Here is a 20,892-nt window from a genome sequence, read left to right as displayed (position 1 = left end):
TGGACTTCAACCTGCTGTTACTTCTGTACATCACAGCACCTCTGTTGTGTATAAGCATTAGATGCTTGTGATGGAGAATGTCCTAGTGAAGCAGTTGCTGGATGTCACTCCACAAATAACTGTTCCTGTCTGATCAAAAGTGATAGGTCAGTTGTTGAGTTTGTGTGCTAGGAAAAGCAGTAATTAAGAGTGAAAGTACTGACATGGAGTGTTGGGTTTGGTGGTTTCTTGGGCAGCAAAGTGTAGCAGAGGTAATGGTACACACCCTCTATTTGGAACAGAAAGGACAACTGTCCTAATTTCAGCATTTTTTACCTTTCATTCTTGACAGAGGAATTTTTTGGAATTTTCTGTCCAAATTTTCTGTAGAGGTTTGGGGTAGCAAGCATGAGATGATCAAGGGCTGGTTGTTACTGGTGCACCATCCTGTGCTTCATACAAACCATCCTTTGTCCTCTAGTGAATGTTTTGGTCCCTGACTGTGGTGTGTTCAAAGGCACCATGTGGGACAGTCAGCCAAGAGCTCTGCCTTCTGGTCCTGCCTCTGCTGTACAATCAAAGGAATTGTCCCTGTCTCTGGGACAGGTGTATGTGCTTCCTCCTGAGATGGTGAGAAATTCATTCTCCAGCGGTGCATTTTAGTGAGAGATAGCAGGACAAAGTAGGACACATGCAAATATAGAAGTAGGAACTGCTGGGTATTCAAGTAAAATTGTTATGCAAAGCAGGTTACGAATGGATTTTGTAAGCAGTGAATGTCTGACCTATGGGCTGTCAGGCATGTGTATTTCCCTGGGGTATTTCCAATTTTACTGTGGTGACCAGCTTCATTTGTATTGTAAAGCTCTAAAAGGACAAGCACATGCTACGATTGCTTGTTCTTCATTACCTTTTTAGTTCTTGTTTGAGACACACTATCAAGTCCAGGCTTACAACAGAGCCAGCACAATGAGAGAAGTGCAGAAAGTGAGAAATGTATAATTTTGATATGCTTGCAAACTGCCACAAGCCCACTGCTGATATTTCTGCCGTTTCTCTGTTGAGCTCAAAAGCAGTTCTGAAACACTCTCATTGGAATGTTTGATAGCTCTTTTTTATTATTTTCTGTTAGTGACTTTCAACCATCATCCCTCAGAGCTTGTGCCAAGAGCTCTTACAAAAGCCTCACAATTTCATTAAATGCCTGAAAGGTTGTAGTTTGGTTGTACTTGGATAAATAGTCTAGAGCACATGATAACAGATGTTTTATGCTTGGTGTCCATGTTGCTAAACTTGAAGTTGCAGCTCGAAACAGCCCTTGTAAGATGGCCTGGAATTTATAGTGATGCCTTTTCCTGGTCTTAAAATCAAGAATCAAACACGGTTAGAAGGGAAAAAGGGATTTTATCTCTGTATTTATTTTAAGGATCCTTAGGTGCACCACACCCAGGTGGAATGTGCCAAAATGCACGCCGCAGTGCACACCCCTAATAGATCGGGTATATCATTATAGGTCTTACTAATTAGCAGATCTATCAAAGATTCCCCAGTGAGAGGCTCGAGTGAGCCCCCCTCCCCAAGGAACCTTCCCCTGGATGTTCTATCTTAGTTTACAGAATGTATTCTGGAGAGGACCTTGGTGTCTGGAGATTTCTGATCCCTAACTACGAGGCTCCTGAGATGTTTAGTCTCCTGGCTTGACAAACAAGTCTAAGAATGTAGGCTAAAAAACATTAAGAATACAAAAGGTATAAAAAGGTATATAAAAGGGATATAAAAAAAAAGGCAAAAAATCATCATGGCATCAATAGCACTAGTGTTAGCAGCAGATTACAGGAATAGAAACCAGGAGACCTTACTCTGACCAGCAGGTAAAAAGACTTCTTTCAAAATTTTTCTTCTCAAAATTGAGGGTTTATTTGGTGCTTAAGGCAATGTGTGCTCTGTTCTTTATGTAGACTTGTGCATATATGCATTTGGGTTATTTTGGGGTCTGGTTTTGAATTTTGAACCTTTCCCAGATAGAGCAGGTTTGTACTCAGAATTCAAGGCTGTTTTCTTTCCTCATTAAAAAAGAGGGAGGGTGGCATAGAGCTCTCTAGGCTTCCGCACGTGACCTGTTCTTCAGTTCGTGCTTCACCAATGGTGTTTTTTCTGGGACCCTGTTTAATCCTAAATTAAGCAGTGCTAAATAAAACCTCCGTGAATAGCTCATTTGCAAGCAAATGCCCATCCCTAGTAGTACCTGAGTGAAGTAATTCACACTGCACAACAGAAAGCCGACCAAATGCTGTGCTCTTCAGGGCTTCCAAATTTGGTCTGGATTGGGTTTGAGATTAAGGAAGGATGTTTTGTCTTCTGTTTCCGTGATAACATCCTGAGCACTACAGCTCGTTATAAAAGGCGGCTGATCCTGGTTTTTAGTCACTGTAAACTAACCCTTGGTCTGTTGGGGAAAAACAACACTCCCCTTCCTCTTTTTAAGAAACTGCTCTTGTGAATCCCTGAGCATTCTGCTCTCCACATGTTCAAGCCAAGCTGTGGGGCTCAGGCTGTGTTAACAAGCTTTTTACTGCTTTGCACTCCATTTTGATCAGGCACTGGAATGAGATTGTGCATTCCTTGCAGCATCAAATGCTGAAGTAGTCCTTACATTATGAAGTTTGTCAGAATTAGTGTTCATTTAAGTACCATTAAAGTTGCTGAACATAAAATGAATCTCACTTCTGAGAGTCCCTGCTGTTTTGGAAACACTTGGGGGTCTTTGAGATGTGGGAAGCCTAATTAGAATGTGAGCTGTAGCTACTTCAAGTTCTGTAAAGCTATTTTTGTTTGAATTGTAAAATCATGAATACTGATTTTTTGCTGCAGGCTGCCATGCTTTCTGTTTGGGAGATTTTCCATCAACCTTTTTGAAAATAGGCTATTTGTAGTATCTACAGCTTAACCTTTATACAGATGATAATAGTGGGAGGACTAATTTGAAGGGAATTCTGTAGTCACTGGGGCTGAGATCTCTCTATCCACCACAAGAATAGAAGCAGAACTGGCACATTTGCTATCATTTTACCTCCATGTGTTTGTGCTAGTGGAAACTTCCTACACAGAAGAAATGCAAGACCTGTGGCAAAGTTTCTTGAAATTTATTGGCTCCATCCAGCATCTCCATTAGACATTTTGGAGCTCTCTGCAGTATACTTTAAAATACTGGGGTTTTTCCTCCCATCTTTGTGCCACATGAACCAGAAAAGGTGAGCCATAGGGAAAGAGAATTGTTGTCTAGATTGTTCATTTTTTACTTCTCTTTTTCCTGTTATCTTAAATAAATAACTTCACAACTGAAGAGGGGACATGGTAGTACCAGACTGGCAAGGCCTGAGAGGCGGGGTGAGTTAGTCTGTACTGAGTTCTGCCCTGGTGGCTAGACTTTGATTGTGCCTCAGCTAACATAAAGTTGTTTCAAGTATTCTTGTGTTACCTACAAAAAAACATAAAAGGTGGCTTTGTAAAAGTTTGAATGCCAATTCCTTGCTCCAGTCCTCTCTTTGGACTTTTCTTTGTTACAACAGATTTTACTGTGCTGCCAGCCAGTGCAACTGTGGATTTCTTGACCACTTTAGCCAATGCTCCTATGGATTTGAGATTTTCCTAGTGAAATACTGCATGGAATTGTAGTGACTACTTGTCTTTATCTCATGCAGTTAAAAATAACATCATTTCCTTTAATCTTACCCAGCTACTTCTCCCCATCAACCCTCTCAGAAGTTTAGGGTAATCCTGGATTTATGTATAAATGTTTATATTGCACAAACCTCCCATGGTGAGTAGTTTTGTGCAGCAGATATGGAGGGCAATATTATTCAGGGTTTGGAAAGAGAAGTTTAGGTCCTAGAGTGGCCTTGTCCTGTGACTTTATTGTTGGTTTGTTGTCTCTCAGCTTTGTCATGTATTTTACTTTGGAGGAATTTCCAGGTTCCTTCAAGATGAATGGAAATAACTTGGACATAATTTCTTCTCAAAGAAACTAAAGACAGCAGTTGGTAACCCAGACATCAGCCTTCTGCTTTGAAAAGCTTCGAAATTTCCTCTTCTGGACTCCTGCTTCCAGCTGCTTGGCTGTTGTGGTAAAGGCTGTGGGTGTGCAAAGTCCGTGTGTGTTGAAGCAGCAGTGTCACTTCAGATAAGGCTTTTGACAAAAGCACCACTGAGGAATGGGGAAAAAAGAACCCTGGACTTTGTTGTGGTGGGGAGACTTTCTAAAATTACTTTCTTTTAAGTTTATATTTTGTGCTCCTCTTGTGCCTTTAAAAAGCTGTGGGTGGAAGAAGTGTTTCTATAGTGATAATGGGAATTGGGGCGCGTGAGAAGGAAAACCTGTATCCATAACACATTACTGCATTACAGTGCAATCTACATCCATTATTTAGGTATTATATTATAATACTTGGTAGTTGAGTGCAATTTAAGAAACAGTCTTTTCTCTGGCTGTTTTTGGTAATATTTGCTCAGTGGTTGTTAAGCATTTCCACAGCTTTTTATATCTACCTAGAGAACAAGTATGCACAGTCTTCTTAAAGCATGTCCAAACGTGGTACTTCAGGCTTTGTTCTGAAAAATGTGGATATTTTGCATTTCCTATGTGTTATCATGATAAATTGAATTTAAGGAAAAGGCTAAAATATTTTAGCAGTTACGTGTTCTTGAGTCACCCAAATTGTCCAATGTACCTTTTTGCATTGAAAGTTTGCAGTTAAAGTTAACTGTACTGTGTGTGATGAGTAAATCAAGAAAAGACAAGAAAATTTGATTTGGCCTGATCTGAGTCACAATGGCATTTTGATGTGCACATTTCCCCAGGTTTCCTTAAGATGCCATTCCTGCCCCACAGCCACCTTGGTGACATGCAGCCAGAGGGAGGAGGATAAGACAGGAGGTACAGGTGACCAGGCTATATCTTGGGTTGTCTTTGCAAAACCCTGAAGAGATGAATTTGAATATCCTGTGGTGCCATTTACAGTAAATTTGCAGAGAACAAAAATGCTTTATGTTGGGCTGTGGTGAACTTGCTTTGTTGAATCCAGACATAGTTTCCCTTGAAGCAGTTTCTACTTGCTGGTTTATAGCTAGTTTGTAACCCTCAGAGCAGAAAAGGAGCCATTTTTCTCTGAAATGTAAAGCTGTGTTAAAGCACCTCTGCTGTGGGTGAGCCCCCTTCTCCCAAAGGCCATTCCATCCTGGGACAAGTAATTTCCAGGCTTAGAAATTCAGTTGCAGAATTGCTGCCTTTGAAACATTTGCTCACTTAGTAAGTTTTAATTCCTGCCCTAGTTTGGGTGTCGTGGGTGCTTTCCTTGGATTCTTCAGACTATGGGAATGTTTTTAATCAACTGCATTGTTTTCCTTGTGGCATTGTCAATGTGACTTTGTGGAGGAGAAAAACCACATTGGCAATAACAGGTGCTACTGCAGCAGTTGTGTTATACTTTCTGTTTCAGTTAGCACAGCAAGAATCCCAAAACCTTGGAGTTCAGGGAAAAGAGGAGCTTCAGTCCAAACTCAGAGCCCTCTCTGAATATGTTTTTTGGGGTTTGTCTCTCCAAAACTGAAGGATGTTGATTAATTTGGCTAAACTCACAGCACGTAACATTTGAGGCATTATGTTTAGTTTCATGTTTGCAAATGGGTGTCAGCTTGAGAGCTGAGCCAGATCTGCTTGTTATGTTCCTGTTTGGTGCCCGTGTGTTCCTGAGGGTGATTTGGTTTTGAGAGGTTTGAGACTGGTGTACAGTTCCCAAGGGTGTGCTTGGAAATACTCGCTAGGTATGGAATTGAACATGGCTGGGGATGGTTGCTGTGTGTGAACTGTTCTAGCTAAAACTTGGGAGCTGCCTTGCTGTGCAACTCTTCCGAGGTTCCTCTTCTCCATTTCCATGGGAACAGATGGGGTTTTGTTGATAAGAGCTGTTATCAAACTGAGAAACTGCTGGATGCAGTTGAGCCACTCTTACTGTAAACCAGGGCTGACTGTGGGCTGAGGATATCACATGGCAGCATGGCTTCAAATGGAGGGGATAAAAATATACTTCCTTGTTCCTCCTCTCAGACAAAGGTGCCCCAGTGTGAATGGAAGAGTCACTCTGGCACAGACCTGATTAGATCTATGGCAGCCATGGGATTGGATGCAGAGGAACGCTTTAGGTTTTGACCTATCCAAAGAGCAGCAGTTTTGAACAGTTGAGCTAAAAAAGTGTTTCAGATTTTTTGCAGACCTTGAAGGCTGTTCAGTTTGGAGCAGTGAATCTTTAAAGTTTCATTTTGTTACTTAATTTATTTGTGTTTTCATTTTGGACTTGGCAAATTATTCAAAGCAAAATCCAGTGATGCATGCTGTAGTTAGATTAAATTTTGTGGCTTTGGTAAGTCCGGGGAAATCTTACTGTGGTTCAGTTAAGAATCATTCTTTTTCTTAGAGGCATAGCACTGTGTTTTAATATCCAGATGATAAATTTTAATATGATTTATTATCTGGAAATCACGTGGAGATATAGAATAGATGGATTTACTGGATGCTTTTCATGAAACGTTTTGCAGTAAAATGGTTTAATTACTTAAAGTTAGTTCTTTCATTTCAGTGGATTCATGATTTAAAATAAGAGAGCAGTGTCAGATGTAAACATCAAAGGCAGATACACCAATGCACAAAATTCCTATGTGTGTTCCTGACTTACTTTTTAGTTAGATTTCACTAAAGGATGTTAGTGACGTATTTTTTTTTGAAAGCTGAAATTTTACAGGACTATTCTGCAGTTTTCATTATAATAGCTTCATAACTTCATAGGAGTTACCAGAATTCCAGCCTTGTGCATGTGATTGCAAAGTTGTCCTGAATTTAAGGCACTTCAGTACAAGTCAATTTGCTTGGTGCTAAGCATTGGGAGCAGCACCAGGGGTGTCTGACACTGTCAGAAAAAATTATTCTGTAGATCTGTGTTGTGGAGATGACTCCTGCTGAAATAATACAGGAACATGGAGCTTTGGACAGAAAACAGTGTGTTCTGTTCTCTCTGAAGAGCCAGAAAGGGGAACCCAGGGGTGTTTACTGGGTGAGTGTGTGTGTATGAGCTCTCTGGTCCATAACACAGGGCATGGATCCTTGGCTGCCTGCCAGGGTGTGAATAGAGCTGTGACAGCTCGTTAAAATGATCCTAGAAAGGACAACGGGCTGCGAAGATAACGTCAGCCTGGGTGTGAGGCAGGAAAAGGTCCTGGGAGCAAACAAAGCCGCTGAGAGGGGAGGTGTGAAGGGCTCATCACTACAGCAGAAGTCCCCTGAAGAGGTTGGACGTGCAGGTATGTAGGCAGTTACCTTACCCTGCCTTTAATCAGCGATTTTTCACTCTGGTCACAAAACTTAATGCATCCTTCAGTACTGCTCCCTCGCCGGCATTTGGCTTCAGGCCAGGCATTAATGAGTACCTCAAGCCCAATGTGATTTGACTCCTCCAAATCTATTAGCATATCTTCAGAGCAAGATAAAACTCATTAAAATAATTTACATTTGGGCATTAGAATTTCTGATAATTTTTTGATACCTACTGCCAAACCCACAAAACTGTGGCAGTGTCCTTCAGATGAAACTACAATTTACCCATACTTTCTGGAAAAAGAACAGACTGCCAGATCCCTTAACTGCTCGCTGATGGTGATGAAACAAGTCTGTAGCACATGAGCTTGCCAAAGCTCATTGGGGGGGTACCTCTGATAAAGGTATGCACACCATTGTGTAAGATTTGGTTTATTAGAAATGGTATTAAAATGTGTTGTGTTTGAGTTGTGTTACATAATGCAGGACTCTAGTGAAGGCAGCTTGAGTTGCAGAACAGCCCCAAATTACTGGTTCTTGGAAGCCGTGTGCTGAAATCTTTATATGACTGAGTTATATATCTGGGTTTCAGCTTGTGCCCTCCCTGGTCTCTGTGCAGTTCACTTTTTTACACACCTGTTTTGGATCTCTGTCATTGCTGTTCAGTATCCCGGAGCTCCTGCTGGTGTCTCTCCCTGTATTTCATGCTGAGGAGGAATCAGTCCCTGCCCAGATCGCTGTCTCGAAGCTCAAAGGCAGTCCAGCAGACATCAGCTGATCCAGGGCAGCTCTCCCTGTGTGAGCTCTTACCTCAGAGCCTCTAACAGAGCCACGCTTGAACTGCTCCTGACCTGTGCTCAGATTATCCCAGCTAAATGACTGAACTCTGCTGTGCATGCTGGAACAGTGCTTGTAAATAAATGCATGGAAACCCAAAGTAGTAACTTCACAAAAGACAGCTTGAATGTTTTCATCCATATGAAAGTACTTGGGATCTTCTAAGTGTTAAAGCCTCTTCAGCTGAAAATATCCTGAAATGGGCCATAAAGATGGATATCTTTGCTCACCTAAAGTTCTGTAGATGTGGCCCTGCAGCTGTGCTAGCTCCCCAGTGGAAGTGCTGGCACCCGGGGAATGTACACCCCATCAGCCTCTTCCCTTGGGAGTTAAGGAACATCCAGGTAACTATTGCCCACTGTAATTGACTGAGGAGGTTCACATTTTACGCTCTCTTTCCTTTACCACATTTCTTTTCAGTAGGTTTTGTGGTTTTTCTCTGTCATACAGTCAGCAGTGAGACAGATTTAGGGTGTTGGTGTGTCACATATTTTTGAAAGGCAGCAAGCACTGATCTTTACAGTTTAATTTTCTGAAGCACTCCCATCAGCTGTAAGAATAAGACATGCACTTGCAAATTCTTGTCTGCTTTTACTTTCTGGGTTTTTTTTTTTAAATTTCCTCTCACCACCCTTGAAATAAAGAAACATAATGGCATAGCTAAAGAGTTTTAGTTTGAAGGTTTGGTGGATATCTTCACCATAACTCTGTGTGTGTAGTATGCGATCTCTGGATCTGCATTCATGTTTCTTTCTCTTTGCATTTCCTCATCTTCCTGCATTCAGGCAGTGCTAGTCATGTGATACTTTTGTGACTTGAGGCTTTAAGTTTTTATTTTTTTGACTCAGATCTAGCTTTTTATTGTATCCTCCTGAGAAGAAATGAAAGAGCTCCAGGAAAAGTGTAGTTGTGGTGTTTAATCTTAAAGGAAAGGGGGCAGGTTCTCTGGGGTGCTTACTTCCAACACAAAATAAAATCATCTTGAGGAGAGGTAGTTTCAAACACTAGCATGGTTTTAGTTACAGAACATAATACAATATTGGAGGGACTGCTTTCAGTGTACCAGGCTTGCCTATTGCACTGTACCAGTTGGCAGAAATTCAATGAAAAATAAAGCATCAAAGTTTTTTTTTTTGTAATTAGGCTTTGAAGTATCAATTTGTGCTTTTTAAAACTACTTTTTCATGTGGCTCCTCTCTTGTGACTCCTGATCTTTCATTCATGTTTAAAATGACAGCAAGAAAAGTATCCCCTTAAAAAATAAAAAGAAGGAACTTTGTTCATCTACATTTGCTGTTTGAATGTGTTTATTAAAACGGCTCAACACAAATGGGAGGAATTACCTCCATCAGTTTTGCTTGTATCTTGAATGTATCTCAAGTTTAATTTTTGTGTGCTTCCTTCCTTCAGGTTTTGAATGAAGAATGCGATCAGAATTGGTACAAGGCAGAACTCAATGGAAAAGACGGCTTCATTCCCAAGAACTACATAGAAATGAAACCCCATCCGTAAGTAGAGCTTTTGGGATAGACTCCCTTGATCTTACTCTGGGCATCCTCACAAGCAGAAGGATGGTTTTCTGCTAAAATTTTACCAGATCTACTCAAATGTAAGGACAGATAAAGGACGGCTGGTAAGTTGTGTGTCTCTGGCTGTAGTGTTTGCTTTAACTCCTTTCACAGTAGCTGCATGGCAGGGTGTTTTGGGAGGCTTTTCTGGTGCTTGCTCTGGTGTTTTTTAGGGTCAGATGGAGCAACCTTGGGGTTAGCAGCCATAAACCAGCAGAAAACCCTTTAGGAGAGAGTTGTCACTACCACTGCCCCAGGAAAAGTGTCTGTGTTCTTGTGACAATTCTCAATTTTACTTACTGAGCAGCTAAGAGTAAAAATCATGGCATTCACAGCTCAGCAAAAGGTGAAGGGTATTTGGAGCTGAACTTGTAGTATGTCTGTCACATCCTGAGTACAGAATCACAGAATTGTTAAGGTTGGACAGGACCTGTAAGAGTCATCTGGTCCAACACCTTCCTCACAAAACAGGCTGACCTCAAAGTGCTGTTACACAAGTACTGGTGCCTTGATCTGCTGCTCCAGAAACTGCTTTGAACCTTTCCCCCTAGGTGTAATAAACCCAGCATATGAAAACTGTAGCATTTCATGACTGGGTATTTTCTTTGTCAGTTCATGTGTTTCTGCTGTCTTCTGCTAAACTTTGGTTCTGCCAAACTTTGAGATCCTGCAATATCTGAACAAGAACAGCAAGCTCTGGGTAACAGATTCAAAGGAAGGTTTAGGAGGGAGCAGCAAAACCTGTAATCAGGGTTTTTACAAGGAGCTGTAGCATTTCATTTGCTCACAAAAACTGATGATTTATGTAAGTGTTGACTGTCATTATATAATGAAGATATAGCAGTTAAATGCAATCAAGAATTATTTTTTTAAGGGCTCTTTTGAAATAGCAGAAGGAAGCTTCTGAGGGACTGGGCCCCAAGAAGGGAGAAGAGGTGTCATGCTTCTAGTGCAGCCAAGTGGGAAGTGAAGCAAGGACCCACAAGAAAATTCTGAAATTGTTTAAAGCCTTGTTTTCTGTAGTAACATGTCTGGTTTGGCCTGATTTTGCCAGTCCACTGGGGATCACATTGCAATTTCTCTCACATTGATTTGATACTTGCACCTTCTCATGACAATTTTCCAGGCATTTGAGTTATCCTGCAGTGATGTCTCCTATGATAATCAGTTTATTCTGTGGTCCTCCATTGTGTTTTGTTTTAGAGGAATAGAGCTGTCAGTTTTTCACTTTTTTTTATATCAAAAGGGAATGAACAATATTCGAGCCTGCAAGTGGGCGAATTTGATCGTGGTTTTTAAAGCATAGTTAATTTGATCTTATCTGAAGATGTTTAAACTGCTGATGGCATCTGGATGGAGGCAGTGCCATGTGTCAGCAATGCTGGGAGTCTTAACTACTGCATTAACAACCCTGGGAAATTATGCAAAAGTTTTTATAGCATAATGTTGGCTTAGCTGTAGTGCAGAGCTCTCTAGTCATACAGGTCATACAAAAAGCAAACTGTAGGCAGCTGAGCAGAGAATGAGCTGAGAATGTTCTTTTCTCAGACTAGTATCAAATAATTTTCAAGAAATTTTGGAAAGAAAGCCACTGAAAATGACTTTAAATCCTGTCCTAGGATCCAAGACTTAAATTATCCAACTACACAGCTAGTATTAAATGCAGTGTTCCTCCTTACTTGTATTTTGCAAATCTTACAGATCACTTTGTAACTACCAGCAAATGAAACTGAAAGGAAAATGTGGCACCTCTCAGTGACCAGACTCACCTGGGGATTAATCTGAAGGGTTAATCTGAATTGCCACCTCAATTAACAAAGCAAAGAGTGAGCAGAACTAGGCAGGACAGAGAAGAGCTGCAGGAAGTTCTGGGCAGGGAGGTTCCTGTGAAGGCACAGCACACCTTGCTCTTGAAGGGGGCAGGGGAAGACTTTGCTGTTTATGAAACACATCATGGATCTGATCCAGGCTATCTCAGGTCTTTGTGTTTGTTATCAGCTTGTCCTGAGGGATATTGCTGAAGTCTCACTTTGCAGTATTGTAATTTCTATGGAGGAACTCGGCCAAGTGAAATGATTGTGCGAAGTGAAGCCGAAGGAATTGCCAAAGTGCCGACTGAGGGGAGGCTGGAAGCGATGAGAACCTGTGCTGTACAATCAGTGCAGCTCCCTCTGGCTGTGCAGCATCAGCAGGAATGCCTGCATTTGGTTCTGCAGTGCTGACAGGATGAGTTTCACCTGCATTACAGAGCTTGTTGGAGTCAAGCCTTATCAGGCTTAGCCCTTCAGAAGAAAAGTTGTGGGAATGTCGTGGTCACTTTGCCTAATTCTCCACTAATTATTTTGATGTACTGTGATGTTTGTTAATTTTTTTCAAACAAAGATACGTGCACAACACTTCTGCTGCTTTACAACTGTGTTCTTAAGTAGACAGTAGTCCTGCAAAATAACTTCATTTGTTTAATCTCTGGGGTTTTATTTTAGTTTTCTAATTCAGGTTCTTCTGCTCTGGCTAATGTGGTAGTGAAGCCATAAAACTGCAAGAAAGCTCAAGAATTGTGAAAGATTTTTAGTCTTTCTATTTCAAGTGCCTTAGAAGCAGCTGGCAGAAAACTTAAGTAGTTTGGCAATGTCACTTTGGAAGTGTTACTTCTTTTAAAAGAATAGTACACTTCTACTTTGTAGTGGTTCCGTAAAATTTGGGGGGGAAGACAGGTATACTGTTGAGGCTTCAGGAAGGATTCTATTAAGTTCTTTCAGGCTTTTCTTCTTACTTTACAGAGGAAGGTGAGGCTGTTTTTTAAGACGAGACTTTGTCACATGTGAGTAATTGAGAATTATTTGAGAACTAAACAGGATTAAGACACTTCGTAAACAAATATGGCGAGATATCTAAAATCGTAATATAAAGCTTGCTTTAAAGCAGCATTTGGCAGAGAGAAAATTCAAGGCTTCTTTGTCTATCTGACAATAGTGCCAGAAGCCCAAGAAATTAAATACTACCTTTGAATTCTGAAGTAGTTTCACTGCATGATTTCTCTTGGTTGATTTTTAAGGGCAGTGAGGGGCAGGTGGGTCTCCCATGGTGGTCTCCCACCACCTCAACTCAGGTACCAAGAAGCAGCACAGGTGCTAAGCCACCCAGAATGTACAAAATGCCGTGAAGTTCTTGATCACTGATAGGATGGTTGAGGGAGGAAGCTTTCCCTTTTCATTCCAGGTGATAAAAAACACACAATGAGAGTTTCAAGCAAGTAAAGCATGTTTGGCGATCAAGTAATTAGTCCTTCTTCAGCTCTAGAGGTAGTTTCCCCTTAGATCTGGTGACTTTGTGACGTCAGGAGAGCTCCAACTTCTCTGAAGAATGACTGTTTCAGGAAGGATTCTGCAACTCCTGCCTTGTTGCTGCAGCAAAACCTTCACTGCAGACAATGGGCTGTGTGAGTGGAGCTCTTGTTATGAAATGCTTTCCTCTAACAGAGGTCAGTCATCTGCGTGGGTGTGGGTGTGATAAGTGCTGCTGTCCTGTGTGATCTGTTCCTCAGAGCTGAAAGCTCCGCTTTTTAGTTGTGAAGATGCTTCTGCTTTTCTCATGCCTTGTGACCTACCACTCATCCCTTCTTTGCCTTTAATCTTGGATTAGTCTGGAAATGCAAATGTAAATGGGGGCAAGGATCCCGTGACCAGGCTGTTGGTCAGTGCTGACGATCTGGTGGCCTGGGGTAGGTTCAGCCTCGGTGTCATGGTCAGCCAGTGGCTGGTGAGAATTTTGCATGTGGTTTCCATGAGGCAGCTACTTCATGTGACTCTTTCTGTGAAAGCTGCTGGATTGTCCTGCCTGTGGGAGAAAGCAAGAAAAGAGGCTCCTGAAACAAGTGGCATCAGCATCTTTGCTGGAACGGAATCCATGCCTAGCTCAGCACTCCTCTGCAGTGGAGCAGAGAGACTTTGAAGGAATTTGGTCTATGTGTAACTGCAGTCCTGGCACCTGCCTCAGCTTTCTGACAGATGATACCTGTCTCGGACCATAGGACTCAGAGATTGGACTCTGGGCTGCTGGAGCTAACAGCTGCTGGATGAAGATACTGATTCTTTATACTGAAGTAGATGTGTCTTACCAACCTGATCTGAAAGAGACTAGAAATTGATTTGGATACAAAATGCACTTTTGACTTGTGCGGGATGGGGCAGTGCATAGACAGGATCTTGTTTCCAGAGCCATGATATTTCTGGCTCTTTCATGAAGGGATTAAAATTCTTAACTTCTCCTATTGTTTTCTTTTCCTCCCTTCACAGGTGGTTTTTTGGAAAGATTCCCCGAGCGAAGGCTGAAGAGATGTTGGGCAAACAGAGACATGATGGTGCCTTCCTCATCAGGGAGAGTGAGAGTGCTCCCGGGGACTTCTCCCTCTCAGTCAAGTAAGTCATGCCCAGGAGCAATTGTGTGCTAGTCAGGCATCTGCTGCTCCTTTGGGCTGGGGAGTAAAGGGCAGGTGATTGTCAATGCTGAGGAGCAGGAATAATCTCACAGATGCCTTACGGCATTCCTGTTCTTCTAGTGACGTTTATTCCCTCTCTATAGAGCAAATCTGTTTGCTCTGGTTTGCAGTGAGCCCACAGGACTGACCTGGTGGCACGTGGCTCACACAGGCCCAGATACTGTCTGGTGGCTTCTTTGTAGATCCCATTCCTCCCTCTTACAGTCACAAAGCACCCAGTGTGGACAACCTCCCATCCTCCTTCCTTCCTCCTCTGCAGTGCAAGTTATTACTTTATCTTCCCTCTCTGTAGTACATTATGTAGTACAAGTATGTTTTTCTCTGCTTGGCACATGCTTTGGTCATATTCCCATTGACCAGCACTGGGACATGGAGCTGAAACCAGAGGTCCATTGGAACCCTCACAAGTGCATTCCACATGGGTTAGGAAGAAATCCTTCTCTGTGAGGGTAGTGAGGCCATGGCACAAGTTGCCCAAAGAAGCTGTGGCTGTCCCATCCCTGGAAATGTTAAATGCTAGGTTGGACAGGGCTTGGAGCAGCCTGGTCTAGTGGAAGGTGTCCCTGCCCATGGGAGGAGGGTTGGAATGAGGTGATCCTTAGGTGATTCCCAACACAAACAGTTCTGTGATTCTCTGAAGTCAGTCAAATAGAGGTATTAGAAACTTGAAAAGGTATGTGAAGTAATTTAATGTATGATCAGGGTGGGAGGGAATCTGTCCTCAGCAGCTGGCTTTGGCATTTTCTTTAAAAATTATTTTCTGTAATCTTCCCCTTTCCTTCCATAAATAAACAAGATTTTCTTTAGAATCTTTACAACTTTTTTATTACTCATGTGCAATTCCAGCTGGCTCTGTTTTCTGTGGCTGTCAGTGATCTGTCTCAACAGGATTCGTTTCTTTTTTTCTGGTCATCTTTGGTCTGTAACCAAATTTTCGTCCTTCTGTACAGCAGCATTGAGTCATGCCAGCAAACTGGATTAAAGCCACTGATTTTAGAGATGTTTATATTTCTGTCTTGGATAGAGTCATCTGGGCTGGAATATCAGAAATGAATGGAAGCTTCAATTGCAGAAAGTGCATTCCTTCAAGAAACAGAAAGTTACAGTGGCATAGCTGGGCCTGCCTGTTCAGCCTGGTGTTGCCATCTGGTGGTAATGTCTCAGCTGGATGGTTTTTACTGTGTGTATAATTTAGGAAAGTCCTTTTCCTAAACAGTGGCCTGTAGGATTTGAAATAGTGAGAAGCTCCCGGGTTGAGGAAGGCAGAGCAGAGGCAGCACCCAGGAGTCGTTTCAAAGCAGTGTCTGCTTTCCCCACTGATGTATAGGAGCCGTGTATGCCAAGGGGGAACAGTTGTCTTCTGTTTTCAGTGTTTTAGGCTGAAATAAAAATACCAATGTGCCATTCATCTGGAAAATCCCAGTGGACCTCTCCAGAGTTCCTCTTTATTCAGAGTAAAACCGTTGGAAATGTAGCTTCAACTGAATGCCACCGTTTGTCGGAAAAAATTGTTAACACAGAATTGAAGTTGCTGGTTTATGTGTGCAGCAGCATCTTTGAACATTCTGGGGCTTGAGGGGGTTTTTTTTGTTAAATTTTATTTTGGGGTTTCTTTTTTTAAGGACCAGAGAGGTTCTTTTGTTTCGTAAGAGAGCCCTTTGCACAAGCCCATGCTGGTTGCCAGAAGAGCCAATCCTACGTTCCCCATGGCAGTGTTTTCCCAGGAATTTGCCTATAATGGGACTGGTGCTTATGCATTGCATTGTTGCACGTACCCAGTGGTGCTGTGGGAGGGAGGGACTGGGACTGTGAGAAGCAGAGAACCATGGCAAGAGTAGCACAGACTGAAAGTGGCTCAAGTCAGTTGTGGAACTGTTGGGTGTCAAGAGCTAAACCAAAGTGCTTGTGCTTGAGTGGCAACCTGTGTTTGGGGATGTAAAGTGGAAGGCACCATGGTGCAGCTGTGTTACTGTGACCTTGCAAAGGCCATGGCATTTGTCCTTGGGATTCTCTGCACCATCTTCAGCAACACAGGTGACAGCATATGTAACATACATTGAGAAGTACGTGTGATGCCAGCTGTGGGATTACATTTATGGTATCAATGTCATTGACAGTTTTCACTGTGCCCTGAAGGACCTTTTTGTTCTAAACTCTGTGCTGATGACCCCAAAAGGAGTTCTCCGTGGCTAACAATGTGCTCTTCTGTGTTCTTCATTCTTTCCACACAGGTTTGGAAATGATGTGCAGCACTTCAAGGTGCTTAGAGATGGGGCTGGCAAGTATTTCCTTTGGGTGGTGAAGTTCAATTCTTTGAACGAGCTGGTAGATTATCACAGATCCACATCTGTCTCCAGGAACCAGCAAATATTTCTCCGGGACATTGAGCAGGTGCCACAGGTAAGAGAAGTGTCCCTGCAGAGTGCCCTGTTCAGGCTATTGCAGCCACAGTCTGAAGTGGGATTGCATTTCAGAGTGAATGGATAGGGATGGAAAGAAGCTGACTGACATTTTTTTACCTTTGTAAGTGTATCTTTAGATCCTGCAGTCAAAATTATACTGGTAAATAAGCTGCATTCTTGTGCAAAGCCTGTCCACGCTCCTGGTCTCCCTTGAGTTGAGGCAAAATTATTGTTGCTGCTTGAACATTTGGCTTGTTGTAATGTTTGTGGATTCTGTTGCAGGAAGGTAATCTGATTGCTGTGAATTAAAAATGGATTATATGCCCTGTTACAGGGCACAGTCCGAAAGGATAGGAAAGTGCTGAGTTAATGGTTGGACTTGGTGATCTTAGAGGTCTTTTCAACCTAAACAATTCTGTGATGCTGTTCTGATTTATACCTGATCATAGCCAGAAGTGCAGCCCCCAGTGAGGCTTTGATACTGGCCTTTCCTGAAGAGGTGGTTACAGCATATGGAATATTTCTGGTTTGGATCTAGCCAGTGTGAAGAGACTCCAAAAACTGTTGTGAAGTGCCAGCAGAGTAGCTTTTGTATATCCAACTCTTTATTTTGTTCCATTTTCCAGGTCATTCAGAGTGTTGTATTTCATGTAACTGCATGTTTTGTCAGTTCTGGATAAATCCTTTTGCTTCCTCATACAGCATTCTGTTTCTAGCCTGAAGACAAGGGGTGTGGAATTGGTGCTGCTGCAGGTGCCACAGGCAACTTTGTCACAGTTTGTCTGCACTCAGCACCTGGCTCTGCACTGCCAGGTTGGGGATAAACAGAGTGAGAAAACAGCTGGCTGAAAAGGACAACCATGAAGAGACCTTCCTGGCCTCACAGTTTTAAGACTGCAAATGTATTTTAAATGAACTGTTAGCTTTTCCTTTAGAATGGAAGACTTGCTGACCAGGCAAAATGTTCTGTGACAGAAGAGTTAAGAAAAATGTGTAAAATACCAACATCCAGTTTTTAGGGGGAACTTTGTGTAGATCGGTAATATTTGTGCTGTCAGTTGGCGAAAACAGGACAAGTAAGCAGCAAGACTGTTGTATTGCAGTAGAGCACAGATTTACAGTAGGCCACAGAATGAAAAATACTAGAAAAACATCAGAATCATCTGCTCTATTTCAGCTCTTTCACAGAAGCTTGACTTTTTTCTGAGGTGTTCTATAGCCTGTGCTTTGCTGTTTTAGCACCTTGTTGCAGCTGTTGGCAGCTGGCTTGTAGGGAAAGGGAACAGCCCAAATGTTTATTGTTAAACTGTGGTGTAAGAGCAGCTCCTGCCTGCGGGAGCAGGTGCCTGGAGTGCCGTGGGTGATTCTCACTGTGTGTATGTTTCTCTTTCCCCTTTCAGCAACCAACATACGTTCAGGCTCTGTTTGATTTTGATCCCCAAGAGGAAGGAGAGCTGGGCTTCCATCGTGGAGACTTTATCCAAGTCCTTGACAATTCTGACCCCAACTGGTGGAAGGGAGCGTGCCGTGGACAGACGGGCATGTTCCCACGCAACTACGTGACCCCAGTGAACCGGAACATCTAGAGATAAATATTAGAGATTATTTAAGGAAACCAGAGAAACAGTAAATACACATACAGAGCCTAACTGCAGCCAGTGACCTAAAAATCACACGGCGGTAAAACCAGAGTCACCTTTCACCGTGAGGTGATCCTCCTTCCCTCAGTACGGAACTTCAGGGGCGGGGGGGAAGAGTTCAACTTACACACCAAAACTTATCTTAAAGAAAAAAAAAAAAGGAAATAAAAAAAGGAGAGAGAGAGAGAAAAAAATGAAAATAACGAATTTCCTCAGCTGCTCCTGGGTTATCCCCCTTTATTCACTCTTGTTGCAAATGAGTGTTTTAAGGTCACTTAAGGTCTCACCACCACAACTCTTCTTGTTTCCCCCTCCTCCTCTGTCCATCAGTGCATGAAGTTTTAATGCCATATAAAGTCCTAGCCATGCAGTTAAAGGAAAAGGGAGAAACTCTGCTGGTATTTTCTCTCTCTGCAAACGGTCTTCATTTGACATGAAGGGACATGAGAGAAGAACCAAATCTACAGTCCTGCCTTTAAAAAAAAACAAAAATCATCAGTCTCTGCTTTTGCCTTCAACATTCAGCATTTCTCGCCTGGGAAAGATGAGGTGTTAATCTAATTTTTATTGTCTCTTCTCCTTTGGCACTTTCTTCTGAAGCTCAGCAGCTTCCAAACAGAGGAAGGGAGAAGAGCTGTGTGGCTTTTTGTTCTGTTTTTTTCTTTTGAGTCACAGAGCTGCTTTGAGAAACTCCAACATACAGCTGAAGTCTATTAATGCTGTGCTGACAGCTTTTTTGTTTTTTCTTAAAGGTGTACGGTTGAGCACATTCTGTAATTTTTTCCATAGTGCCTTTCCCTTATTTTCTTTTTTATTATTTTTTAAGTTAAAAGGACAGTCCAGAGCTTTTCAGAGGGTTTTTTTTTTCTGCCTATGTGTAAATAAATACTTTGGGGGAAGGGGGCAAAGGAGGGTGGTTTTATCAATGGACACTTGAGAAAAATCTACAAACAGAGATGGAGCTTTAATCTTCAGATTTGTCTTATTGTTCAACTTCCCTTATTCCAAGGAAGATAAAATCAAGGCATTCAAGTGGCAACTTAGGCTGCTCAGAGGTGGAGAGCTGCAACCAGGAGCCTCAGAAGAAGTAACAGAAAGGGGAAAGTTATGGTCAGGGAAAATGAGGAAGAATATTTTGGGGAGGGAGGGTTAAGGGGGGAATTTGAGAAATAATAGGCCTGAGATGTCCTACAAAATGTACATTCCTTTGGTGGAAAACTTCATAATGCAGAGAAACCTCAAGAAATAGTGCTTGAAAAAAACTTTACGCTCTTAGTGAATGTTTCTACGTGATGCATGTGATCAGCCTGTCTCCTCGGCCTGGATAGGCAGTATTTGCAGTCGTTGCTCTTGAGAAGTGGAGTTGGCATCCCCGTTCTTCAGTCTCTCCTCCTTCCTCAGGTCAGTGTTCCTGTTGAAGTAGCTCCCCGCCCGCTCCCGTTCACAGCAGGCTGTGTGTGACTGTTCTCCCCACCCTGCACCCCCGGGGCGTTTCTGGTGGCCCTTTGCTCCTCGCCAGAGCAGTGTGACATTAAATTGGACAGAAGGAAAGCAATCAGCCCGCAGCGCTCTCTGTGCCAATCTTCAGTTGCGTTTTTTCCCTCGGTGGCCGTTTGGCTGGATCCCTTCACCCCACCAACGCATCCCAACCTGCAGCGGAGATCTCCTCCCGCCCTGCCTCAGCACGGGCAATCTTTTGTTGGAGGGTGCCTTTTTTTGTACTAAGTGTTACAAAAGTTTTACTCATGAGATGGACTCTGCCTTACACTTTAATTTTCCAGCAAATGAAAGAGAGAGCTACCCTGTAGAGTATTACTTTCTCCCCCTCTCCTTGCTAGCTGTCACTCACTTTCTTCCCACTTTGTAAAGTGATTGGAAAAGGAATCTATGGCATTCTACACCTGGACCATTTGATTGTTTCCTTATTTTGGAATTGGTGTATATCATGCAGCCTTGCAGACATATGTCTTGTGTGTGTATATATATTAAAAAAAAATTCCGTGTTTAAATAAAAAAAAAGGCCTATGTACTTAATCCTTTAACTCTGCAGCAGCATTTGGTAGATAGTAATTAACTGTGAATAATAAATATACATTGAATTCTTCACTTGAGCATCTGTCTGTTATTTTCAGTTAACTGACCGAGGTATGACTGAGCTTGTAGTTCAGACACTTCTGGAGCCTTTTGCTAAAAGGGAGAGGTGGATGTTGGGCTGATGTAAGCACAGCAGCCAGGCTCAGGCTGTTGTGGCTTTGGCTCTGCTCTATCAGGGCCCTGCAGATTGTTTTCACTTCTGTTACCGAAGGAAGAATGGCTCTGTTGTGCTAACAAGGTGTGTGGGCAGCTCTCTGCAGCTTTTCCCCAGCCTTTGTAAGTGGTCAGAAAGTGCCTGTGGGCGTGAATGTTACAGCCAATTTTAACATACAATAGGAAAAGGCCCACATGGGAGTTTTGAGTGGTTTTTTAACAGTTGCTCTTAGTTATTATGCTTAAATACTGATGATGTCATGGTGGAAATGCCTGGATATTCCTATGATTAGTTCTTTCTCTTTTTTTGTGCCAGAAGTCACTGGAAAATTCACGGTGTGGCTTGAAGCGCTCGACT

General features: G+C 42.4%; 1 protein-coding gene across 1 annotated transcript in view; it reads left to right on the top strand.

The window, feature by feature from the left end:
• GRB2 (growth factor receptor bound protein 2) overlaps positions 1 to 20,398 on the top strand; it is a 50,475-nt gene extending 30,077 nt beyond the window's left edge. Inside the window, exons 3-6 of the mRNA XM_032128810.1 lie at positions 9,590 to 9,687; positions 14,043 to 14,165; positions 16,477 to 16,645; positions 18,048 to 20,398. Of these exons, the coding sequence (XP_031984701.1) occupies positions 9,590 to 9,687; positions 14,043 to 14,165; positions 16,477 to 16,645; positions 18,048 to 18,233 (576 nt within the window). The 3' untranslated portion in view covers positions 18,234 to 20,398. The remainder of the gene's footprint in view (positions 1 to 9,589; positions 9,688 to 14,042; positions 14,166 to 16,476; positions 16,646 to 18,047) is intronic.
• The last annotated feature ends 494 nt before the right edge of the window (positions 20,399 to 20,892 follow it).

The sequence above is a fragment of the Corvus moneduloides genome, chromosome 19 (assembly GCF_009650955.1).
Source record: "Corvus moneduloides isolate bCorMon1 chromosome 19, bCorMon1.pri, whole genome shotgun sequence".
Classification (NCBI taxonomy): domain Eukaryota; kingdom Metazoa; phylum Chordata; class Aves; order Passeriformes; family Corvidae; genus Corvus; species Corvus moneduloides.
This window is presented reverse-complemented; position numbering and strand designations above follow the sequence as displayed.